The sequence below is a fragment of the Xiphophorus hellerii genome, chromosome 17, assembly GCF_003331165.1.
Source record: "Xiphophorus hellerii strain 12219 chromosome 17, Xiphophorus_hellerii-4.1, whole genome shotgun sequence".
NCBI lineage: Eukaryota > Metazoa > Chordata > Actinopteri > Cyprinodontiformes > Poeciliidae > Xiphophorus > Xiphophorus hellerii.
In genome coordinates this window covers 2,776,239-2,799,684 of record NC_045688.1, presented here as the reverse complement: position 1 = coordinate 2,799,684, position 23,446 = coordinate 2,776,239, and the positions used below count along the sequence as shown (strand labels likewise).

General features: G+C 40.0%; 3 protein-coding genes and 1 non-coding gene across 16 annotated transcripts in view; 1 reads left to right on the top strand and 3 right to left on the bottom strand.

The window, feature by feature from the left end:
- The window catches only part of tymp (thymidine phosphorylase), a 47,356-nt gene extending 39,017 nt beyond the window's left edge, over nt 1-8,339 (top strand). Inside the window, exons 4-10 of the mRNA XM_032589480.1 lie at nt 1,591-1,689; nt 1,762-1,891; nt 1,965-2,083; nt 2,936-3,098; nt 6,029-6,256; nt 6,841-6,981; nt 7,050-8,339. Coding sequence (XP_032445371.1) covers nt 1,591-1,689; nt 1,762-1,891; nt 1,965-2,083; nt 2,936-3,098; nt 6,029-6,256; nt 6,841-6,981; nt 7,050-7,219 — 1,050 coding nt within the window. The 3' untranslated portion in view covers nt 7,220-8,339. The remainder of the gene's footprint in view (nt 1-1,590; nt 1,690-1,761; nt 1,892-1,964; nt 2,084-2,935; nt 3,099-6,028; nt 6,257-6,840; nt 6,982-7,049) is intronic.
- On the bottom strand, nt 7,972-8,043 carry trnad-guc (transfer RNA aspartic acid (anticodon GUC)). The gene has a single exon. It is a non-coding gene; the product is annotated as a tRNA-Asp (tRNA).
- Nucleotides 8,340-8,361: 22 nt separating the features above from the next.
- Nucleotides 8,362-11,031, bottom strand: lsm8 (LSM8 homolog, U6 small nuclear RNA associated). Its single transcript, XM_032589482.1, has 4 exons — nt 10,829-11,031; nt 9,939-9,979; nt 9,494-9,621; nt 8,362-8,689 (listed from the first exon to the last, which is right to left on the bottom strand). Exons 1-4 carry the CDS (start codon nt 10,857-10,859, stop codon nt 8,599-8,601), a joined length of 291 nt encoding a protein of 96 aa, XP_032445373.1. The 5' UTR covers nt 10,860-11,031; the 3' UTR covers nt 8,362-8,598.
- Nucleotides 11,032-11,825: 794 nt separating this feature from the next.
- The window catches only part of grip1 (glutamate receptor interacting protein 1), a 67,639-nt gene continuing 56,018 nt past the window's right edge, over nt 11,826-23,446 (bottom strand). For 10 of the 13 annotated variants that reach the window (XM_032589478.1, XM_032589472.1, XM_032589474.1 and 7 more), the window contains 10 exons: nt 23,219-23,363; nt 22,269-22,408; nt 21,811-22,008; nt 21,602-21,740; nt 21,219-21,257; nt 20,894-21,005; nt 18,331-18,441; nt 18,130-18,246; nt 17,913-18,059; nt 11,826-17,726 (listed from right to left, as the gene is read on the bottom strand). In XM_032589478.1, coding sequence (XP_032445369.1) covers nt 17,430-17,726; nt 17,913-18,059; nt 18,130-18,246; nt 18,331-18,441; nt 20,894-21,005; nt 21,219-21,257; nt 21,602-21,740; nt 21,811-22,008; nt 22,269-22,408; nt 23,219-23,363 — 1,445 coding nt within the window. In that variant the 3' untranslated portion in view covers nt 11,826-17,429. The remainder of the gene's footprint in view (nt 17,727-17,912; nt 18,060-18,129; nt 18,247-18,330; nt 18,442-20,893; nt 21,006-21,218; nt 21,258-21,601; nt 21,741-21,810; nt 22,009-22,268; nt 22,409-23,218; nt 23,364-23,446) is intronic. The other 3 variants (XM_032589468.1, XM_032589469.1, XM_032589479.1) reach the window with 1 other exon arrangement.

Here is a 23,446-nt window from a genome sequence, read left to right as displayed (position 1 = left end):
AGAGAGTAAGGCCTGTAATTTATGAAAGAATTATATTCAGCATTTTTATTCTTTATTCGTTTCTCCTCTGCTTCTAATTCACTTTGCAGGGAAAAATTCCACCATTTAAAGTCATTCCACATTCATTCACACCAAGCACACTCCTTTTTTTTTCTTTTCAATATTTCATTATCAAATAGTGAAACATTTCACTCTGAGGAGGAGATTGCGTTCTGGAACCACGTAGACCCGTTCTTCTTGAATTGGGTGGGATTTCCTCTTTAGACTGCAAACATCTTCACAGAATCCAACAAATCAGCTTTGTGGTAGCTCTGCCTCTTACTCCTTTAAGATGGGCCTTTATTTCCGATAAAGGTCTTTAGGATTCTCTAAAGGTTTAGTTCCCCTAATTTAGAAAACCAAAACTAAAGGAAATACCTGCCTTATTCACCGATAAGGTCTTTAACTAGGACCCTGAGCCTAGAAACCCGTGGTTCCCTTTTTCTCTTCAGTTTGAGACTGAAACTCAAATAATTCCGGAGGAACTCTTTCCCATCCGTTGTTTTCTCTTTTTTTTTATTAATTATTATTTTTTCTTATTAATTTTCCCCGTGGGATTTTAATCCAACGTTTCCTCTTAACACCGTCAATCTCTATTCCCCAGGGTGAAAGGTTTATCGGATCCTTCACTGTTTTAGATTTAATAATTTGGAATTTGCAAAATTAAATTTATTAGCCTGAGTGAGTATCCCACCTGAAAACAGTGGTTTTGAGTTCGTTGATCCCAGCGCTGGAGCCGTGGAGCCGACCAACAGCCCTCCTCTCTTAAATCGAGGTTTGAGGCTGGAATTTAGTCCAGGTTGGCCAAACGCTGTTCGTCGACGTCCTTGGATGTCCAGTCGAGGGATCCGGGTCACGGCACCAAACTGTCGTGGAAAAAAACTATTTCCAAGCACTGTTCAGGTAAAATCACTCAATCCGGTTTATTCATATATTGTGCACAATACAGAGACAATCAGTAACGAAGCAGGTCTGGATGAAAAGCTGCCAGGCAGAGAAACACATGAGTTTTATACAAAGGGATCCTAAGCCTGGAAACAGGCTGGTTCCCATGCAGCTTTGAAAAACAACGTCCAACCTTGAACATGTAACCAAAATAGTTTAACTTGGTGGGAATATACTGGAACTTAGAATAAACATATAGCAATACAACTAGCAGGTGTGACCTTACTTTAATTTTTCCACTACATTGTGTCATTTTTGTGGATTTTTGACGTCATAGTTTAGCATGTGTCATTTTTCCATGAATTAGAGTTCCTCAAATCTCAAATTTGAAGACTGTATAACCAAAATAACATATTATAAATAATAAATATTTTTATCGTTTCTCTATTTATTCAATAATTTAGAAGGAGAAAGGATTTTCTGAATTGAAATTGTTGCTTAATTAGTTGATATAATTTGATTAAAATGCGACCTCTCCTAGCCGTGACACCGGGAAGCAGAAGATGCTCAGGGAACCCGAACCTTTACCCGAACCTTTATCCGAACCCTGATCTAACGCTAACCCTTCACCTGCAGTAAACTCAGCGCTCGTTTCGTCTTCGCCAGGTGCCGATGATCAGTGGGCGGGGCTTGGCTCACACCGGAGGAACTCTGGATAAACTGGAATCCATTCCAGGATTCAGCGTCCAGCAATCAGCCGACCAGGTGAAGGAGAACCAGACTATTCCTCCAGATGTGGAAACAGGAAGTGACCAACCAGGTGTTTCCTGTCTGCAGATCCGGACCATCCTGGCCGCCGTGGGCTGCTGCATCGTGGGTCAGACGGAGATGCTGGTTCCGGCTGATCGGGTTCTGTACGCTCTGAGGGACGCTACCAGCACCGTGGACAGCCTCCCACTCATTACTGGTACTGAACTGGGATCAGTGGGACGGCTGGGATTGGGGCATACATGTGAACGAGCCGCTGTTGGGTTTTTCAGGTTCCATCATCTCAAAGAAAGGAGCCGAGTCTCTGTCCGCTCTGGTGCTGGACGTGAAGTTCGGACGCGCGGCGCTGTACAAAGACCTGCAGAGTGCCAAGCAGCTCGCTCAGCTCTTAGTGAGTCCAGTTCCAAGATGGCCGTTTAACAGTTTATGTTAAAAAAAAAAACGGCTAAATTACAGCGTTGGAGAAACACAATCAAATTTTTGGAAGAATCTGAAATGTTTCCATAGTTCAGAGTGATGTCAGCGCGCCAAGGGCGGCCATCTTGTTTCGCAGCTTCTGTTTATTGGGACTTTAAATTTAGATCAACTCTACGACAGAATATTAAAGCCAAGATACAATTTTTTATTTTTTAAAATTCTGAGGATAAATTCATGGTAATACAGTCGTACTAATACGAGGATAAAGTCAAAATAATATTAAAGTGTTAATATTACCAGAATGAAGTTATGATATTAAGAGAATAAATAATTTAATCAGAATTCCTACATGAAAATTAACGTAAAATGTGAGAAATGTTGAGCTTTTATGAAATTTAACATCGGTTTTAGAGACGAGGTAATACTTCAAATTTGAACACATAAAATCATTTTCAGCAGATGGAGTTTGAGCCAACAACTAAACAAATACCGTAAATATCAGCACGGACTGAACTGCTCACGTTAAATCTCAATATTTATTAACTTTTTCATTAAAATGACTTTCTCGTAATTTAAAGATGCTGTTCTGGAAAAACTGCATCTTTATTCTGTTATTATTATGACTATTTTATCGTAATTAAACAAGAATTATCCATTGTACAACTCAAAAAACACTTTTTGAAAATATTTTCCGTCATTTGCTATTTTTTGGAAAAGAAATCAAGTGAAACATTTTGTTTTTAAATCTATTAAAATTGTATGTGTTGTAGATTTTATTTCTAAGCGGTTTCGCCCAGCTCTAGTAAAGCCTTGATGTTTCTCTCAGATGGAAGCAGGCGACAGCCTGGGCATCCGAACGGGCGCCGTGCTGAGCCGCATGGACGGGACGATCGGCCGATGTGTGGGAAACAGCCTGGAGGTGATCGAATCCCTGGAGACGCTGAAGGGAAACGGACCCGACGACCTGATGGAGCTGGTCACGACACTCGGTAACAACAAGAACCTTTTTGGTACCAATTAGACCCACAATGGTTTATAGATCAAACCAAGCATCTACTGAAAGCTAAATCTGCGTTTTGGGAATGAAATCACTGCCAAACAGGAAGCCACAGCAGAGTCTGAAATACTCAGAACAAACCGTAGAAACGGGGTTGGAGTTCCACCTGGAGGCGTCCTCCGTCTGCCTGCTTTTCTTCCCAACCACAAACTTTCAGCTTCACAACCAACAGTTAAAGTCAACGTCCATTATCTACTCACAGTCTTTTTTTCTTTTCTTTTTTTTCTCCAAAAAGTTTTTGCAGCGCTAGTGGCTCGTATTTTTTCGACAGTAGGCAGACAGGAAGGAGGGTGAGGAGAGGAGAGGAAGACATGCGGCAAAGGTCGTCGGGACCGGGAGTCGAACCCGCGACGTCCGCGTCGAGGACTAAGGCCTAAGCCCCGTCAGAGTTGCTTTGGTTTGATGAGGTCAAAATCTCCATCAAACGTCACATTCATAAGAGTCAACTGTCCGATAACAACAAATGGAAATGGGGTGAAATACGTTGCCAAAAAATAATATAAGAAATTTTAACTACATGTGACTTTTGAGTATTTTTATACACTAGCCAAATGGATCAACATGAAAAAGACAAAAAACAGTCCAACAAGAAGAAGCTACAGCAGCAACAAGGAGCTACAACAATTAACAACAAAACATTTTTCTGGTTAATTGTTGTAGCTTCTTGATATTCTGTTAATTTACATTAAGAAAAGAAAACTCACCATTCGCTGAAATCCACCAAACCTCTTCCAGGTCGACATCCTCCTGAAATCAACAGTTAAAACTTAGCTGGTCTGGTCTCAATCGATAAGATTCTTATTATTATTTTCCTTTTTAATTTGGGTTGCTTTCAATAAACGTTTATATTATAAATAAAACTAATTGATTAATTTATTTAATAATATGCTTCTTATTCATCTAATTAATGCTAAAAATGTTCTGCACTAATTAAACGTAAACAGCTAAGCATATTTCTGGTCCTTCTCAAAACTGAACAGCAACGTATTTAACACTTACAGACAGAAAATTAATAAAAGTAATTCAGATTGATCTTACCAGAACAAGCAGCAGCAGCAGTCCCTCCAGAGGTTTCAGTCTGGTCAACCATTTTCCTAAAAACAAAAGAAAAATATAAAGAAAATTCCCTAAAATTTAAAGCGCTGCAGTTTTATGTTTATATATGCCATATTTTGTTTTTTTAAATCCTAAAACATCTTTTGTTTTTACGTTTAAATTGACCTTTCTTGTGAATTCCTACCAAACGAAACTCTTTGGGTTACATGTTGAAGGTTGGGAGCCGTTTTCCTACAGCTGCATGAGAAGCAGACTGAATCTCCTCTTGTTTTGGATCTTATCCTTGGTATAAAACTCCTGTGTTGTCTCTGATTGTTAAGAGTTTTCATTCAGAACTGCTTCATTATTGGTTGTCTTGCAGGCTCTCTGTGTTTTGCACAACATATGAATAGCCCTGATTGAGTGATTTCACCTGACAGGGTTTGGTAATAAAAGTTTCCACAACAATATTTACTGGTAATAAATGACAACAGATGATCTGCATCAACAAACCCTTCACATTACAACAACCATATAAACTGAAAAGGGAAGAATCCATTACAAAAGTCTTCCAAACACATAAAGAAATTTAATATTTTGCTAAGACATTTAATTCAAAAGGATTAATGAATGGGCTAATAATAGATTAATAAACAATAGGATGAGGATCAATATTTTAAATATTAACATTCTTTAATTTTCCATACTTATTTAAATCAATAAATATATTTAATATTTAAATTAACTTCTGCATGTTTCCAGACGGCAAAGTAATAATTTATTCAACATAAACTCTAGAAGGAATGTAATTAATCATTAACCAGTGAAGAATGAACTAAGGCAACCCGCAGTAAAGCCTTAACCTAGTGTTGTATTTTACTAGGTTTTGAAAATATGAAGCATTTCTATCACACATTTTTGTCAAAACTGAACTAACCGATAATTTTCTTGTAGTATATTAAAACCAGCTGGGCGTGCCGTGGTGGCGTAGGGGTTAGCGCGACCCACATTTGGAGGCCTCAAGTCCTCGACGCGGCGGTCGCGGGTTCGACTCCCGGACCCGGCGACATTTGCCGCATGTCTTCCCCCCTCTCCCTCCCCCTTTCCTGTCAGCCTACTTCATAAGAAGGGACACTAGAGCCCACAAAAAGACCCCCTGGAGGGGTTACAAAAAAAAAAAAAAAAAAAAACCAGCTAAAATGGGCTGAAAAACTTTACCTCCAACTGTCGCCAATTAGCTAAGTGCCGCGGTCGGCTGCACAGCTAATTATCTACATTTTGGAATTTAATATCGTCTCAATAGGAATTTAATTGACATACACGGCTAAATGTGGCGGGGAAAAAAGCATATATTAATGTTTACCGTCGTTTGGAAGCGTTGAAAGGAGTTGGCATTTATTAAACTCCGACGTTGCAGTGGTTCGCTGAGCTAATGTTAGCCTCATTAGCATCTGGTGCGCAAACAGCTCAATGAGGAGTTCAGGAAAACTGGGAAATCACTGCGTTTACATTTGGATTGATGTTTTTCAGGCATTTTGATTCTACATTTTAAATAATCCACCACAATGGTCTTTGTCAACAGTGTCCAAGACTTTATGAAGATCTTGTTGTTTTTATTAAGACTGTGGCTGCTGCTTTTTGCACTTACTTTCAGTCCATTAGCAGGCAATAACTGCTTATTCTGCCATCCCAAACTACTCAGCAAAGATTAGACTTGTTTTGACTTAATAACTCCTTGGGAGTCAAGTTGTTTGGTGTTAAAATTAATATTAAAAGCTGCTAAATGGCAGAATTTGACCGAGAACGCATCACTATTGGTTCCGGCAGGTGGAATGCTGCTGGAGATGACGAACCTGACGCCGGGCCTATCAGAGGGCAGAAAGCAGATTTACGACGCTGTGATTGGTGGAGCTGCCTTGTCTAAATTCGAGGCCATGATGACGGCTCAGGGCGTGGCCAATCAGACGGCCCGGACGCTTTGCTCCACCCACACAGATTACTACAGCGTCCTGAGGAAGTCTGACCATCAACTGGAACTTAAGACTCCTACAGATGGTAAAGTTTAAACATGATGAATAATGATTCTGACTTTAATTTTCTGAGATTAAATGTCAAAAATCTGAGAAAAAAAAAATCATAATTTTGAGAAAAGGTCCTAATTTGTCTCCCCTCAGAATTCTGACTTTAATCTTTAGAGATCAAAAAGTAAACATTCTGAGAAAAAGTACAAATTTTGAGAAAAAAAAAATCTTATTTCTGAAAAAAAGTCAGAATTCAGAGGAAAATCCGAATTCTGAGGAAAAAAGTCAAATTTCTGAGTTTAATCTTCTGGAAAAAAAAATCTCAGAATAATGAGATTAAATACAGATTTTTTTTTCTCTTGTGGCCATAATATTCTTCTGCTGATTACTGATTATAAACTGGTTAAAAAATAGAGGATCCGCTTGTATTTAAAGCTGGTTTGAACTGCTAGTGACTGGATAACAGCAATACACTAATTTCCTCTGTTCCTTGAACTCCTCATACAGCACACCTCACATGTTCACTCTATCTTACACCTTCGTCATTTCCAAAGTAATTCAAATATAACTATGGTCAATTTCTTGAATTAACACTTACACCCCTTTGTCTTCATCCAGGAGTTGTTGTAGGTGTGGATGGTTTGGTTCTGGCTCAGGTTCTGCAGAAATTGGGGGCGGGGCGATCGAAGGCAGGGGAGCCAATCAATCACAGCGTGGGGGCGGAGCTTCTGGTGTCTCCCGGTCAGACTGTACAAAAAGGTGAGACTGATGAAAGCTTGTTACCTGGTTTTTACCTGATTAATTTGTCCTTTTTGTTGTTGTTCCAGGTGCCTCCTGGTTGCGGATTCATTATGAGGATCCGGCTCCGGGTCCAGACCAGATCAACCTGCTGCAGAAAGCTCTGACTGTAGGAAAAAACAATAACAGCGAAGCAGAACATGTGTGCACTTTAGTAGCAGAAATACTGCCGCCTCACCGTGAGATTATGTCACACTGATCCACACTGTATGGTTTCTGTTACAATCCTAACAAAAAGTAGCAAATCTTCAAATCAAAAAGCAGTTTCTGTATATCTTTCCATCTACCCATTAAACTTCCACCTTTTTAGGTAATAACTTTTAAATTTTGTTAAACTTAAGGGATGCATATACTTTTTCAGTGTGCCGGGATTATAACACAATTAAATTGAAGACAGTACAATCGTATTTTTGTTAGTTTACTACCAAAACAGTAATTCAAGGACTTTACAAAAGAACATTCAAAGATAATTGCAAAATAAAAACAATTCTAAGTGTATTAAATGGAAGATAAATAAAGAAAGCTAAGTTTCAAAATCATTATTTTAGTGACAAACCTTTCCTTTCTAGTAATCAATATACGTCTCTTCAGAACATTGTATGTTTGGGTTCTTGGCGCCCTCTGCTGGACAGTTAGAAAATACGCAGCATGCTGTGAAACGTAAGAAAAGAATAATTTCAACTATTTTCAATAAACTGACCGACGTCCCAGATAGACTGCCTCTAATTTTATACAGCAATCAGTAGCATAACAGAGCACGAAACAAATGAATGACAACAAATATTGGAGGAAAATGTTAAGCGACAACACGCATAATCTTAATTTTAAATTAAGAATATTTTTATGTGCATCAGCGTAAAAGGCGCACAATTTGTCAAGGAGATGGCGAATAGTATATACACTAAGACGTAAAGCGGAAAAAAATAAAAACATTTTTAAAAAAGGTAACTTCTCCCCGTCGGGGAATCGAACCCCGGTCTCCCGCGTGACAGGCGGGGATACTCACCACTATACTAACGAGGAAGTAGCGATATTTAACGTCAGTACACTTTATAAAGTTCAAACTACTCCGTTATGGTCGTGACGTTTTCTCGGCTCATGTCGGTTGGATCGCTTCCCAGTCACTGTCGGATCTTGTCAAAACTGAAAGAGATGCACCGGTATATTGTGAATGTATTTGAGAATTAATTTAACATTATGTTTTAATAAAAATACAAAATAAAACCTTCAGAATTTCTCAGTTCCACAGAAACAAATCTGTCTCACACATTTTTTTTTAAATACCAGGGTCTTAAAGTAAAGTGAATCTATGTGTCCTAGAAAAAACCCAAATGAGATCCATTACAAAGACAAGAAATGTAAGTTTATTAAAAATGTCTCCTATTGAAGCACAGAAAAGCAACTTTCAATATCAAACAATTCAATTATCTTTATTTATAAAATCCCACAAACAAACAGAGGTACATAAGAGGATAAAGTCATTATTCAGTTAGCAAACGAACACAACCCAGTCCTGCTGTGCTTGGTTGCCGTGACAACAGTGATCACAGCAGAGTAAGGTACGGAGGAGCTTAAAGGTCAGTGGACAACGGAGTTGAGCGGCTCGGCTCTGATGTTTCCCAGATCCAGGGTGGAGTCCGTCTCCTCGTCGATCTCTCCGATGACGGCTCTGAAACACAACAAACCCATGAGCTTCGACCAGAGGATACTTAGTAACCAGTTTAACCAGTAACCAGAACAACCCTGAACAGGAGCACCCAGCTCACATACTTTAGATCATCAGATTCTTTTTCTTCTTTTGCTCTTTCCTTTGGTTTATTTTGTTTGTATTTCCTTTTAAATCCTGTAAAGCACTTTGTATTGCCTTGTTGCTGAAAATGTGCTATATAAATAAAATTACCTTTACCTTGGAGTTCGCTGTGGAGAACCTCAGAGCTCAGTGCTTAGCGCAGTCCAGTTAAAACAAGACATTTAAACAAAATGCATAAAAACACAAACTCATTCCCCTCCTCACTGTCTGAACCAAAACACTGTCTGACATACTATCAGGTAAACAACAAATTACAATAGAGCTTGAATTATTACTTAATATTCAGCAACAATGACTCATGAATATATAGTTAATCACATTAAAGACGTGTGAAATAAAAGCCTCGATGATTTAAGTCTCTGCTTTTAAACCAAGACTCTGCAGAGGTTGGTTAATAGCATTCTAGCAGGCCAAGAGGTAGTTTTAAATTTTAAGGATGTTTTCCCACATGAGAGTCCGATAAAATGGGTTCGATAAGTGACCAAAATGAAAACATTTTTTATATTTTCAGCTGCTGTGGTTCCCTTTCTCTCTGCTCGGAGTCAAACCAGCAAAACCCTTTGAAAAACCTGCTCCAGCTGATTTTTTTATTTTGAAAGTGAATTTTAGACTTTTTAGCTAATATGACTTGACTGATTAATAGGCAGGAAACAAACAACTCACACATTGTCTCCTCTGACGATATAGAGTCCCAGCACCACCTGCTCCACCCCCTGAGTGGAGCTGAAAACTCGCTCATGACTCTCGTCCAGGATCAGATTGATGGTCTGATCGAAGCCCTTCAGAGTTCCCTGAACAAATAATCAGGTCACATTTTAAAAAATACAGTCAGTTCTTAAAAATTGTATTTTTCTCCAGATATAAAACACAGATTTGATTTGAAGTCGACTGTAAAAGAGCTGTTCAGCAAAACAAATATGTTTTCTGATAAAATATAAAAGATTAATCTTTCATGCCCCACTTAGCGTCAATTAGTGTTGAACAGTATCAAGAAAAAATATATATTCCTTAAAATTGTGAGGATGAAATCTGATTATAATTAACTATTATAATTAACCGATTAATCCATCAGTTCTTAATGTCCTCCAGCTAAAATGCTTTTACTCACCACAATCATCCTGCCATCTGATGTGACAATGGCCACGGTGCCTGAAGCAGCAGCAGTTAAAGAAACAAACATCTGCAACTTCATACAGTCACAACAGAGACGTTTAAAATGCTGATGTCATTCTGAAGTTTTCAAATTAAGTTTCTAAAACACAAAAATCTTCCTTCTGCACCATTTCAACAGGTAAATTAATTTCAATGAGAAGTCAAAGACATCCAGAGGTTTCTGCAGAACTGCCACTATGATGTAATAATTAGTAATAGTAGGAATAACAAATGTGTTTTCATTTGGTGCAAGTAGAAAATTATAATTAACACAATAAATGCTGCTGTGTAATTAATCTATGAGTGTAACTGAAATAATAAACTTTTCTATAATATTCTAATTCATTGAATACGACTGTATTACTGTGGCTACAAGAAAAACACATTGCATAGATCTTCTGTATGAAGATACAATTATAAAGCTAAAAGACGTATTTTATTATTCTGGCTTTCTATTCCAGATAAAACCTTTTTTTTTTAAAAAAACAGACCAAATGTTAATGCATTATTAACTAATCTTAAAACTAACAATTTCCGTATCTAGATATTTTTATAAAATAATGTTTATAACATTAGCTTCCGAAAACCAGCAAACGAGTTCTCAGATTTTTCTATATTAACATTTCTCTCAATTTTTGTCTCACTGTTGCGGTCACTCCTTCAAATAAAGAAAATAAACCAAATATTCCTCGTAGTTAGTAAGGTTAGCGTGTTAAGCTAACTAGCATGTCTTCATTCTTTTTAACGCGGAGTGTGCCTGTTAGCTGGCTAGGCTAACTAGCATGTCTCTATTCATTTAAACGGACATTGATTAGCAGGTTAGCGAGCTAACAGCATCAGGGATACGGTTGATGTAACTCTCCAAGGCGGTGGACATCCTTAGTCCGGAGCTCGGCGTTTATTTCTCCAGCAGATAAATTAGTAGAAAGAAATTTCTTCCCGTTTTCTTTAATTATCCACGTTCAAAAGCAGCAACGGGAGGTAACGGCAACAAACCGGAGAAAAGTCCAGACGAGTCTCCCACCGATTCACCGAGCAGGTCAGGCAGAAGAGGAGAGCCCCGAGTGAAGAAGTTACATCCGGTTTGGTTTAACGTAAATAAATAAATAAAATTAAAATAAATTAGTCCACCTTACCGTTTTCTGATAAAGTACTAAAATGCTTTAATACCCATTCATGTTCTTGGATGGAAAATAACTGGCCACACTACGCATAAAAATAAAAATCTTAAATGTCATCAAAGTTGCAAGATGGTGACCGGAAATCACATTTTGTTCAATTTAAGCAAACAACACATATTATAGACTAATGATTAACTCCATAGGCCATATTTAGTTTTTCATAGTGTTAATGAGAACTCAAGAAAAATATTTTATGATAATTATTTAAGATCTTAACTATTTGTTTGGAAGGGTTGCCAACTTATCCTTACCAAAAATAGTGAATAAACAGTGCAAGATATATTAAATTGATTTGAAACAATGTTTGAAAAAGTGACATAATTCAACAAACATAAAGAAGTTACATGTAAGCTGACAAGTGTATACTTAAACATATATATAGGGTTCTGTTTTATTGCAATTAAAGGGTCCTAGTATGTATGAAGGGTTACCGAAGTTGCTCTTTGCTCAATACCTCTCTGATCCAGATGCTTAGGTCTGCCAATCAGCTTCTGGGAAAATCCTTAAAACCAGAGTTGATGAAGCCGATACCTTTAAAAATGACAAACATCAGCAGATACAGATATATCATCACATATTTTAACATTGTATTCCTGACAAAGGAGCTAAAGTTGATGGGAACAAATGTGTGTCTGTGTGGGCAATAATGTGAAAAACATGGATTTCAGTAGGTTTTCATCTTTATTGTTGCTCAGTAGTAGTCCATACAAAGGGGGGGGAGGGTGGAGTAGATCAGTGGAGCCCGACAGGACCAGGACAAACACCAGGAACGTCATGCTACCAAAGTATTAAATTTGTACAAAAATACTTTACAACATCCCTGTTCCTTTAAAGAAAAAGAAAAATACAGTTTGGTTGGTTGGTGAAGCTACATGGAATCTAATCTGACCCACTATTTTAAATGGCAGTGCAGTGCACGTGTGTATATATGTGTGTGTGTCTGTGTGCACATGTTTTGCTGAGGTTAATCACCAGAGTGCAAATTCCTGCAATATTACACACACATACACACAAATACAAACGCACACTCTAACATACGCACACACTTTTTATTTACATACACGCAAGCACAGTGTGTATGGCTTTGGACCTCACTGTCAAACCTTCTGAAGCCACGCCCCTCAGCTCTGTGGCTGTTCTCATTGGTCAAGAAGTTTGTGTTGACTGAGCGCTAAAATGTTGCCGTTGGCTAATGTTTTGTTCATATGGTAGCCTGGTTTGTTTGCCATGCTTGCATATATTGATACTAGCCACGTTTTACCTCCCAATCGTACATGAACATTCAGGATAACTTGGCCTCAACTACAAAGCTGGTTTCACAAATCCAAGACAATCCCATCCACAGAGCTGAAGCTACAAATGTTATAAGAAAAAAACAAAGTATGGTGCTAAATTATGGGTCAAATCATTGTAAGTTGGCTGCAGAACCATTGTTTCAGCTGTCTAAGGAAGTAAAACTGATGAATGTGAAGGATGTTGACACATTTTTAACTTGGATTCTCCTCTCAAACGTAACTTCTATGCAGTAGAAGTTATCTTTGTATAAATAAAACAACGTGGTAAGAAGTGAGGAGGGTTTGACTAATCCTGCTTTGTGGCGTAGGCCAAGATTTGGTACTATCATTGTTCTCACTCTTAGAACATCATTTTTAGGGCTGACCCTACGGGTGCCTTCCAAAGTCAAGGATATCCCAAGGATGCTATGTTCATCTTTGTCATCGTTGTACTTCTTTACTTCCTTCTACCTATTCATCTATCCATCTGGCTTGTGGTGCAACAGCATCAGGAATATCCCCAAATGTCCAGCTCAACTGTAGAAATTCTGAGATATTCGCATGTCTTTTGTTAGATGAAATCTCTCCACAAAATCATGGAGACCAGGCTTCATGGTTCCTTCCAGTGGCACTAGCAAAGATCTCCAGTAAAAGGCATCTAGAAAGCATTTCAACCAGATTTGAAACCATCTCAAGTGGCGTCGCTCCGTGCAGAGAAGGAGAGACTCCAACGCTGTCAAGTCTACCTAATTCCAAAGTAAGGTGGAAGTAGCCATCTTCCAGACAAAAGACTGTGAATTCAATTCTAGACCTTCCCACCACATTTTGAGGTGCTTTTGGCCAATGGACTCAACCCTCGGTTGTCTATTGAAGTGTGTTGAGAGTGGCATAGCAAATGTGGCAGAAGCATAAAAGCACTCAGTGGAAAGCAGAACCTACGGCCCCCACATACTCAGACATACTGTGCACAATCTGTGAACAACGCGGACTCCATGCACTCTCCGCGGTCGGTCATGATTTCATAGGCCAGTATATCGACTGCATATATTTCTTGTGACAAATTTCTTAATTTCAGACAATCTGAATGAATGCTAGAAAGATTGATGAGCTAGATGGTTGCCTTCTCAATTTCTTCGCCACCATGGCAGCGACCACAAACCTGTCAGTGCAGCAAAGTGCGCGACAGTCAGGCTGTGCATCCTTGCAACTGTTTGTGCCAACTCTTAACCTCATCAGCAACACAGAGTACGAATACATGGTTGTGAAAATGTACCTTTGCACAGATGTGTCCGGTGGACGTCCACTTCGAGTGAATGGACCTCTCCAGAGTGAAGTACGCTCCAGTACTTCACTCTACTTCAGGCATTTCAAACTCCAAAGTAGCAATGCACACTTTGCCTTCTTACAACCATAGTTTCAAACTTAGAGGTGCTACTCTTTCTCACAGACATTTATGCTCAGCTATAAAAGGAGCTGCCAGAAGTCCAGATTTGAGAGGGCACTCGCATGTGTTCTGTTTTATCACAAAATGGGAGAACAAAGATATCAAAGGCACTCCACACCAAAGTAACACAAAAATTGGTTGTAATGATAGAGGAGCTTGAAAACCTGCCTTCTTGATTTTGACCAGCGGTAGGAAAGGTTTTAGGTTTTCCGGACGCAAGTGACTGATGGATGAATATCTGCCTATGAGATCAAGTTGAGGAGGCACCAGGTCCATCGGCACTAAACAACTTCCACAATATCTCTTGGCCAGAGAGGATTGCTGAATGTTGACCTAGGCTATTCTTCTCCAGGTGCAATGTGGTTAGGATAGCTCCAAAGGGGAGTGTCTAGGAGGAATCTTTAAAAAATCCCGTACCATCTTTGGTGACTTCTTTGCTGCGAAGCAGATTCTCTACTCCAAGTTCCTCCTTATCACCTCATCTCTAAGGCAAAGCTTAGCCACCGTACAGAGGAAGGTAATTACAGAAACCTTAGTACTGGAAAGAGTGAAACTTGTTATCCGGGATGTGACCTAACTTCTCACTCTGGTTTTACTGGGACCAAATGAACTAAGTGGCCATTTAGTCCAACAAAACACGAGCTACCAACAAAGTTTCACAGCCACACTAAAGACTTCATAGTTCCTCCTCTCTTAAAGTTAGAAAAAAGGTAATCCTACAACGTAATGCTAATGGTTGCAAAGACATACTTCAAAGAATCCGCCCTACCCAGTTGATAACCGGGTACTTTGTTGTCTGCACAGACCAGAAGTGAGCAGCTGTGAACTTGACAGTCTAGCTTTTCAGAGGCTGTATTCATGGTTACATTTGACAACCTTCATTGGCTACTTCATCAACCCTTGAAAGATTCAGCCCTTGGATGCCAATTGCTAGCCGACTGGTTACCCACCAGGCACTTTTTGGAATATTTAATGATCTGATGGAGCCTTGACGTCAAAACAAATCTAATTTAACTTCACATTCAAGATCAGGAAGTTCCTTGACTTTGAGAAGCATCCATACAAAACCTAATGTGCAAGCCACATGCTAATCAGCTGCTCAGTTAGTAAACGTTAGCCCTATTGTGGCATTGTGCAAGGTCTGTGCTAGTTACAGACTGGCCGTGCTTGCCCTGGGTTTGATTACTAACAATCTACTAGGTGATTAAACTAGTCCTGACTACCTTTGTGCTGTGTTAGCCCTGTGCTCGATGTTTGCTAACCATATGCAGGTAATGTGCTTATTCAGATTAGAGAATCAGAGTCAACCAGTCAATAATCCACTGCATTGGACCCTCCCAGCTCAGGGAGGGTTCCTATTGGTTGTTGATGCTGAGGGAGGGTTCTGATTGGCCAGTTTAAATAGTGAGTTCAGACTGAGAAGAGCAGGAAGATGCTGACATCCAACGTAAACAGTTACACATCATTCGCTCAAACACACACAGAAAATGTGTTTACTGTCACAGTTTTCCTGATTCGACAGGTTTTTTTCTCGTGTAACATCGTTTTTGTGGTTATGTGGTGAAGGTTACTGGGAGTTGATGGTCTAGATGTGAACAGCGACGTCAACCATTTCTCTTTTTAATCTTCTGTACATCTTTTTAGGTTTGGTTGCCACTGAAACGAACAGAGAACTGACAACAGTCAATCAAAATCACACTTATTGATTAGCATAATAGGTCACCGTTACTGGGGCTGGAAAAGGGAGGGGAGAGGGGACATGCTTGGCCTCTTTTCTGGGAGCTGATTGGCTCTCCTCAACACATACACTAACCAATCACACACAGGCAGGGAACTGTTTGCTTTCTGATTGGTTCCAGCCAATCAGCTGATGTGCCGTCGTCTCTCGTCCTGGCTGCTGATTGGTTGAGGGAAGGAGAGACGTTAGGGTAAAGCCAAGACAGGAAACAAAGTTAACTGGCCTCGTTTGTAACACACACACACACACACACACGCCCGCACACACACACACACAAACACAGACATACACAGTGTGGCCAGTCCAACAGCTGTAAACCGTAGAAAAAGATTCTTATTGAACTGCTCAGTGCCATCATCATAATTACTCTGCATCTTTCCTTCAGCAGCTCATTTATGGCACAAAACTAAAAATCCCTACAGTAAATTCTCCATCTTTGTGTCTGGGTTGGTAGGGATGCTCCAATCAGTACCAACTGATTCAGAAACACGTTTCAAAATGTCCAAATTGAAATATTTCAGCTAAAAAATAGTACATTTCAGAAAATCTGACAGATTATTTTTTAGAGATTGAATTTGTATTCACACCTTCCCAAACAAACTGGAGTTTGTAGACAAACAAAGTAGAGTTTGATAAAAGCGGACTAAACAGGGCTGTAGGAAATACACCCTAAACCAAACCGGTTAGGTCCAGAAACTCTCTGCCTTCCTTAACCTGAAACCTCATTCAGTCAAGTTTGGGTTTCTTTTATTGCTCACCAGAATGTTAAACAGTGTTTGAAAGGTTATCTTCATTAAGGTTAAATATCATTTTGAACAGGTGCATCCAAAGCAGATTTTCTGAAACACATAGCAGTGATACGGTCTTACTTTGGACCGGTGATTTCAGATTATTAAAGATTAAACTGAATTACACCTTTACTTCAGGTGTCTTAAGAGAAAAAAAATCAGATCTAGACCCTCAGATTGGAGCATCCCTCGTCTCCTTGGCAACCTTTTTTATCTATTGTTGGGTTCTGGATTCAGGACTCAAACCCAGTCGGTAGTTGTGCTGCTGTGGTTCTGCAACCACTAGAGCCCGAAGCCGTTATACTGGAACCAGAAGCCATGAAGCAGTGGCCACATCTCTGCCACAAAGACCACAACTAGAACCAGGAGGTGGTTCTGGACTGCTTGGACCAGTAAGCCCATTACCTGTGGCTTTGGCCCGCTTGGAACCAGGCTTTGTAACCGAGACCAGAATCAATGTCTTGGACCAGTGAAGCCCACTGGCTGCGGTTCTGGCCAAGACCAGAACCAACATATCTTTCACCAGACAGGCAGGACAATAAGTCCTGAGTTGAGCTCCTAGAACCAAGAACCATTGACCCAGAAGAATAAAACCATCCAATGTGGTTCTGGTTTCGTTGGGCCTCGATCCTGCAGATGCTGGTGGCTGCGTTTGTGGCTTCAGTTGGACCAGTAGATCTGGCTTTGGACTCAAGGAACCACTTATTCCTGTAGCTCCAGCTGTGACTCCAGTGGGATCTGTTGGCCCAGTATCTTGAACTGGTTCTGGTGACGGTGTGAGGAGGCTTCTTCCAGTCCAGTGGTGTGCTTTTAAGCTGCTTCAGCAGTCCCAAGGGTCAAACTTAAGAGGTCAAAGGCCAACGTCCATCCAGAGGGTGTGTGTAGCACCACGAGAGGTCCACTTTGAACCAGTTTAAGCAAACCAGTTTGATCTCCATGATATATTTCTGGCTTCCCCACTGACCTCTCCGGTCCACTCTGGTCTTAAGCGGCTGATTCCAGTTTGATCCGGTTCTTGTCTGCTATAAGGAGCTGTTGGTGACCTGCCCCACCCCCAACACGTCTCCCGGTTGGTTCCACTTGATCGGACCGCAGTCTTCCACCTGTTCCACAGAGATCTCTGACGGCCCCAGCTCAGCGCTGATTGGCTGAGGGGAGTGCCTGCTGTTGGCCATGCCGTCGTTGTGGTTGGCCACCGGGGCGGCGGTGGAGGAAGAGGAGGGGTTTCGGCTGATGACCACTTCCAGCCGGTTTGGAGACTCTGCGATGAGAGGAACAACGAGGCAGCAGTCGAAGTCCCTGGTCCGGACGTGGTTAATCTAACGGGACAAGTTGGGTTGTCAGAACCAGGCTGGACTGGATAATACAGTGTTTTAAGTAAGTTTTTTCAGAGCAGTATTTATGTTTATAAGGTACAACTTTTATCGTTATCGCAATAGTACCTCAAAATATTGTAATAAAATTCTCCAAACATTAGCTGCCAGGTTCTGTTTGTGGTTCGGTACCTGTAGTATTCGGTCATAGGCATGGAGGCCGCCCCGTTCGGCCGGCCCACCTGGTCGGATGTTATTTACGTAAACGCCACGATCCAACAGTCCGTCGGAGACACTGAATCCGAAATCCTCCAGGTCTGAGGCCTTCTCCAAGGTGAGCTAAAAAATGCAGAACCAGAGTTAAAATGTGATTCAGGAGACGGCAACGCATGAAGGGGGAATTCCCTACCTTATGGAGTTCCACAGGGTTCTGGTTTAGGATGTCGTTCACTTCTTGCCTCATCTTTTTCATTGCAAAGGCTCTGCGTTGGGGGTCAGAGGGCAAGGTGTTGGATCGCGGGTTCACCTGCGGAAACCGAGCGTCACTGAAAACACTCGGAAAACGGCGAACAGTCAGAGTTCGTCAACGAGACCAAAAGGATTCTGGTACCTGCGGTTTGGAGCTGTTTCGCTCCTGGAAGCTGGACTGGCGACCCAGCGTGCTGCGCAGCGGCGTGGGGTCATGGTTCAGGCTGAGCGTGGAGCCCGACATGATGGTTGCCTGGAGATGAGGAGAGGAAACCAGCAAGCATTAAAACCACTGGAAGGTCAATCCAAGGTCGTCTTAGGATGCTCAACTTTACTAAGAACAAAGACTTTTAGTTTGTGGTGTTAATCAGGTTTAACAGCCAGATGCAGATTATTGGACAGAATTGTTTACCTGCCAGAGTTTGGAAATAATTCAGGAGCATCATCTCGTTATAATGAGAAATATTTACGTTATAACAAGATGTAGAACTTGTTCAAACGAAAAAGTTTTATGTTTTAATATGACCTGTAAATCAACTTGTTAAAATGAGAAACTTTCTTGATGAAAAGATATTCAAAACTCGTTTTATTATGAAAACTCTCTTAAACAATTTTGCTTCAAATGAAACCTAAACCTCATCTCGTTATAACGAGAAACTTTCTGACTTGCGTCTCATTTTCTTGAGAAAGTTTCTTGTTATAACAAGTTTTGTATTTTATTATATCAAGAAACATTCTTGTTTTAACGAGATAGAAATCTCTTTTTGTTAAAACAGAAATGTTCTTGCGTAACATTACCTTAAAATTAAAATGTCTCATTATAAAAACACCAGTTTTATGTCTCGTTAAACAAGAAAATTTCTGTTTTAATGAGATGAGGTTTATATCTCATTAAAACAATAATGTTTCTCGTTTTAATGCAATACAACATGATCATGGGACAGATTACAACTTCAGATTACGCTGTTGTTTTACTGTTACGACTTTTCTTATTTAAACAAGAAGATATTTAAATTTTAATATAATATAAAACTTGTTGCAATAAGTTTGAAAATGAAACATCTGCATAGAAGTTAACCCAGAATCTAAAACCCACTTCAAGCTTATTACAAACACTGAAGAGGTCAAGCTAAACAAATAATTGTAAGAAATTAAGATTTTACTTATGTCAGATAATATGATGTTGCTGTTGAAACTGAAAGTATCTATTTTTAGAAAATGTAGATGGTATTATAAGCATTTGTGCTTCTAATATCCACAACTTTTTTCTCAAAATTACTTTTTTTTTTCTGGTGAAATAGCGTCTCTTTATAACAATATTGTCGTAATTAAACAAAATATTTTGTTTAATATTCTGCCTCATAGAAAAGACCAATGAACTAAATGAATATTTTTAAATATTTTCTGTCATTAGTAATTTCATTTTTAGAAAAGAAAGCAAGAAAAAAACTGATCAGTTCTGGTATGAAAATAATTTGAGATTTTATTTTATAATATATACCTGTAATTGCTACAATTAACCATAAATAGAGAAAACTGTGATGTAATATAAACACTGTAAAAACACTAAATCTTATCAAGTATTTTTAGTGCAAAATGAGATAAAATAAACTTTTCAGCAAGAAAAAGGAGCTTTTTTAAGTCAATAATTCCTTAATATTGATGTGAAAGTTCTTGCTATTTTGGTAGATTTAATAGATATTTTTTCTATGTGATAAGGGAAATAACGTGGAACTTTTTCATTAATATTAAGGAATTATTGACTTAAAATAAAACTGAAAAGTTAATTTTGTCTGATTTTAAGTGTACAAATATATTTGCATTAGACCAAAAACATTTGGTAGGATTTTGTGTTTTTGCAGTGCATTTTTGAGTTAATTATTTTGCTGCAGTCAAACGTCCAGGTACGTCAGATCAGAACCAGGGATTCACACCATGCACATCTAGCAGGCCAATCTCTACGTCAGGCCGTGTGCAAACTGTCCCAGCATGCTTCAATCAGCCGCCATGCCTGGTGCAAGTAAGACGCCATGAAGTCATCTCTGCGTTTTGCTCTTAGACACACGTTTAAAACCAGTTAAAACCAGTCTGACAGCAGTAAAAACCAGTTATGGAGGAGTAAAACGGTTAGTGAAGGAGTCGAGGGAGGATACCAGAGTGAGGAGGCCCGTCTGGTTTCCAGAATCCTGGAAGAAAAGCAATCGTTTCTCTCTTTTACTGATGTGAGCGTCTAAATGTTTGAGGAAAAGTTATTAAAACTGTAAAAAAAACCAACATTATAATTGTGATTCTATTGGCTAAACTCCAGCACTGAATTTGCAATGAAAACAAATGCAGAAACAAACTGGAAATAACTACCGATCAATACCTGTTGAAAAACAATCTGTTCAGGAATCAGTTTAGAAACAAAAAAAGAATCTGTTCAGTGAAAACGTTAAAACTCAAGAAAAGTCTGGATTGTTGTTGGTGTCAGTAATCCTCTAAAAATCTGTAAATGACTGGGAATCATGTTCAGATTAATGAATCTGATGAAAATAAGGAATCTGTTCAGAGTCTATAAAACTGTTCAGGATCTGGGAATCCGTTCAGAGTTTGGGAACCTGTTCAGAGTTTGGGAACCTGTTCAGAGTTTGGGAATCTGTTCATAGCCTTATAAACCTTAAGGCTCCTTCACACTAAAAGCCGTTCTCGATGTCTTTACGTACCTCCAGCTCTCGTAAGATGCCGCTCTGACCGCACGTCTCCAAGTCCTCCAGCGCCTGAGACCAGAAGTTCTCCTCCTGGTCGGGTTCGGTTCCGTCGTGACCCACGGAGAACCTGCCGAGGAGGGTGGAAGAATCGACCAATCAGAGCGAGGAGCAGCTCGACCCGGACACAGAAACACACAGCGAACCGCTCATGCTGGCGAGGGAACAAAGACGGTCCACACATCCCGCTTGTGGATGTGTCAGAGGGGTCAAAGGTCACCAGGTGAGGGTGGACAGGGGACTGTGTGTTCGTGTGGTGGGGGGTCAAAGGTCAATTTGATACCTGCTGTCAGTGATTTTTCCGCTGGGCAGATTAGAGCCGCTGCAGACAGAGACACACTGCTGTTACAAAGGAACTGGAGGAACTTAAACCCAGACACAGGTCAAAGGTCAAAGATGCTCAGCAAGGAGATTAACACGGATCAGTAAAAAAATTACAATATTCAATTCAATAAAATGTATTCATCATCAAGGAGCAATTTAACATGAAAATCAGCTGTCACCAGGACGGACGGATGAACGGACGGACAGATGGATGCTTCTTCGCTCCCGGAAAAAGCTTAAATTAAATGGCCACCAGACAATAAACCCTGTATTTCGGACCAGTCTCACCAGTGGAACCAGTCTGCCCCTGAACACTATCACCACCACAGAGCGACCTCTCACCCTCCGAGCGGCGGGCGGTCCCAGTCGTCGTCGCTCAGTCCCAGATCTGACAGCGGATTGGCTCTCTGCCTGGCGGACGATTGGCTGTTGGTCGTCTTGACGCCGCGCCACTCATGGAAGCTGTACGACTGAAAAGGAGCTACAGAGACAGACAGGTTGGTGCAAACGGACTCAGGGCGGGGCGTGAAGACTAACGGCGGGCGGCGAACCTGTGGTGGAGAAGCTGCTGTCCATGTTGGACCCGTCCCAGGAGTCCACGGCGCTGTCCACTGACGGCAGCGTGCTGAACGCTCTCTGATTAGTCGGAGGCACCACAGTGATGACAGGCTCCTCCTCCCCATCCTGGCCATCCAGGTTAAGCCCCGCCCCCAGGCCTGGACCAATCACGCAGGTCTTTGGGCTCGACACTGCAGACAGACGAGGCGTTCAGGGGACGTTTTTATTTTCAACAGAAAAAGGAAAATAGCGAAATATCTTCAGGCTTTTTTAAAGTTTATTCTTATCGGAAAAAAAAAAAAACATTTCAAACTCAAGATGGCCACCAAGGCAATAATTAATTTAAAAGGCTCAGAAATGGTGGCCATCTTGAGAATGATCAAGTTTATAATTTTTACAGTAATATTCTGCGTTAGTATAATAAATGTGACGTTTAGAGCTTCATACTCACGCTCTCCTTGCTTCTTGATCTTCAGAGTGACCGTCTCTCCCGCCTGCTGCAGCAGACTGATGGCTTCGCTCAGAGGCTTCCCCTTCAGGCTGCTGCTGTTGATCGCCAGGATGCGGTCGCCCACGTGGATCGCCCCCGTCCTGCAGGAAACAAACACAGACACACATTTCTGACACTTTCTTCATGATTGCTTTACATAAAAAATAGTTTGTTTGTTTTTTACGTTTGAGTGAACACTAGACACTACATCAGTCAGAGTGAGAAATATTTTTAATTCATTTTTAAATCAGGTTTAAATAGAAAGTCTTGTTCAAAACAGATAAAAAACACTTTAAGTTAAAAACTAAGTTTCAACTCTTAAATCTAAATAGCACTTTAAATAATTATGAAAATTGTGTAAAAAGCAGCAAAAATAAACCTAAGTTGTAGTATTTCTACAAACAGCAGGGGGCGACATTTCCCACATTATTCCACATCCTGGTTATAGAAATCTGACTCTGCTGCACTTCATGTTTTATTCCTGTCATCCGTGTCATTGTGTAACAGAAACAAATATTTAATCGATTTGACTTCTTTTATTATTTTTATGGATTGCGCTTCTTCTTTTCACCAGCTTCTCTTAATTAAACGAGAAGAGAATCTATTTGTTAAATAAAATAAAACAAATGGGAGATGTTTTCACCTTGCTAGACTTTGATTTAACAAATTTGTCTGTATAATTCAACTGAATTAAATGTAATTAATTACTTAAACTGGATATCTTTTTGCTTTTCTTTGTGAAGTACCTTGAGTTTGACTTTATCTTTGACTTTGATTTGTCCATTCTAACACCAACTTTTTGTTTGTTTATGAAATAAAATCCCATCAAAACATTAAATTTTGTGGTTTTAACCTGACAAACCTCTGAATAATCAAGTTTTCTGACTATTTTTGCAGGAAAATTGGCGTACCTCTCAGCCAGCCCTCCTTTGCTCAGCGAGGAGATGATGATGGGGTCAAAGGGCTCCTCTGTGCCTGAGATGGTGATGCCTAATGGGCCACCGTACCTCTGCAGTTCCACTGTGTAGATGATGCTGCCGGACACTTCCTGCTCATCTGGAACATCGAGAAAATGGTGGAAAACATGAACATGTTCATTTAGTTTAAAACAAAAAGAAAAAATTTTAATCAGTGGAGGA

Coding starts and splice junctions, on each gene's coding strand:
- lsm8 (XM_032589482.1), bottom strand. CDS start 10,859: ATGTCCACCGCCTTGGAGAGTTACATCAACC. Junction 9,980..10,828: donor CTTGGAGAGTTACATCAACC/GTATCCCTGATG, acceptor CTGCTGCTTCAG/GCACCGTGGCCATTGTCACA. Junction 8,690..9,493: donor ATCGTCAGAGGAGACAATGT/GTGAGTTGTTTG, acceptor GTTGTGTTTCAG/AGCCGTCATCGGAGAGATCG.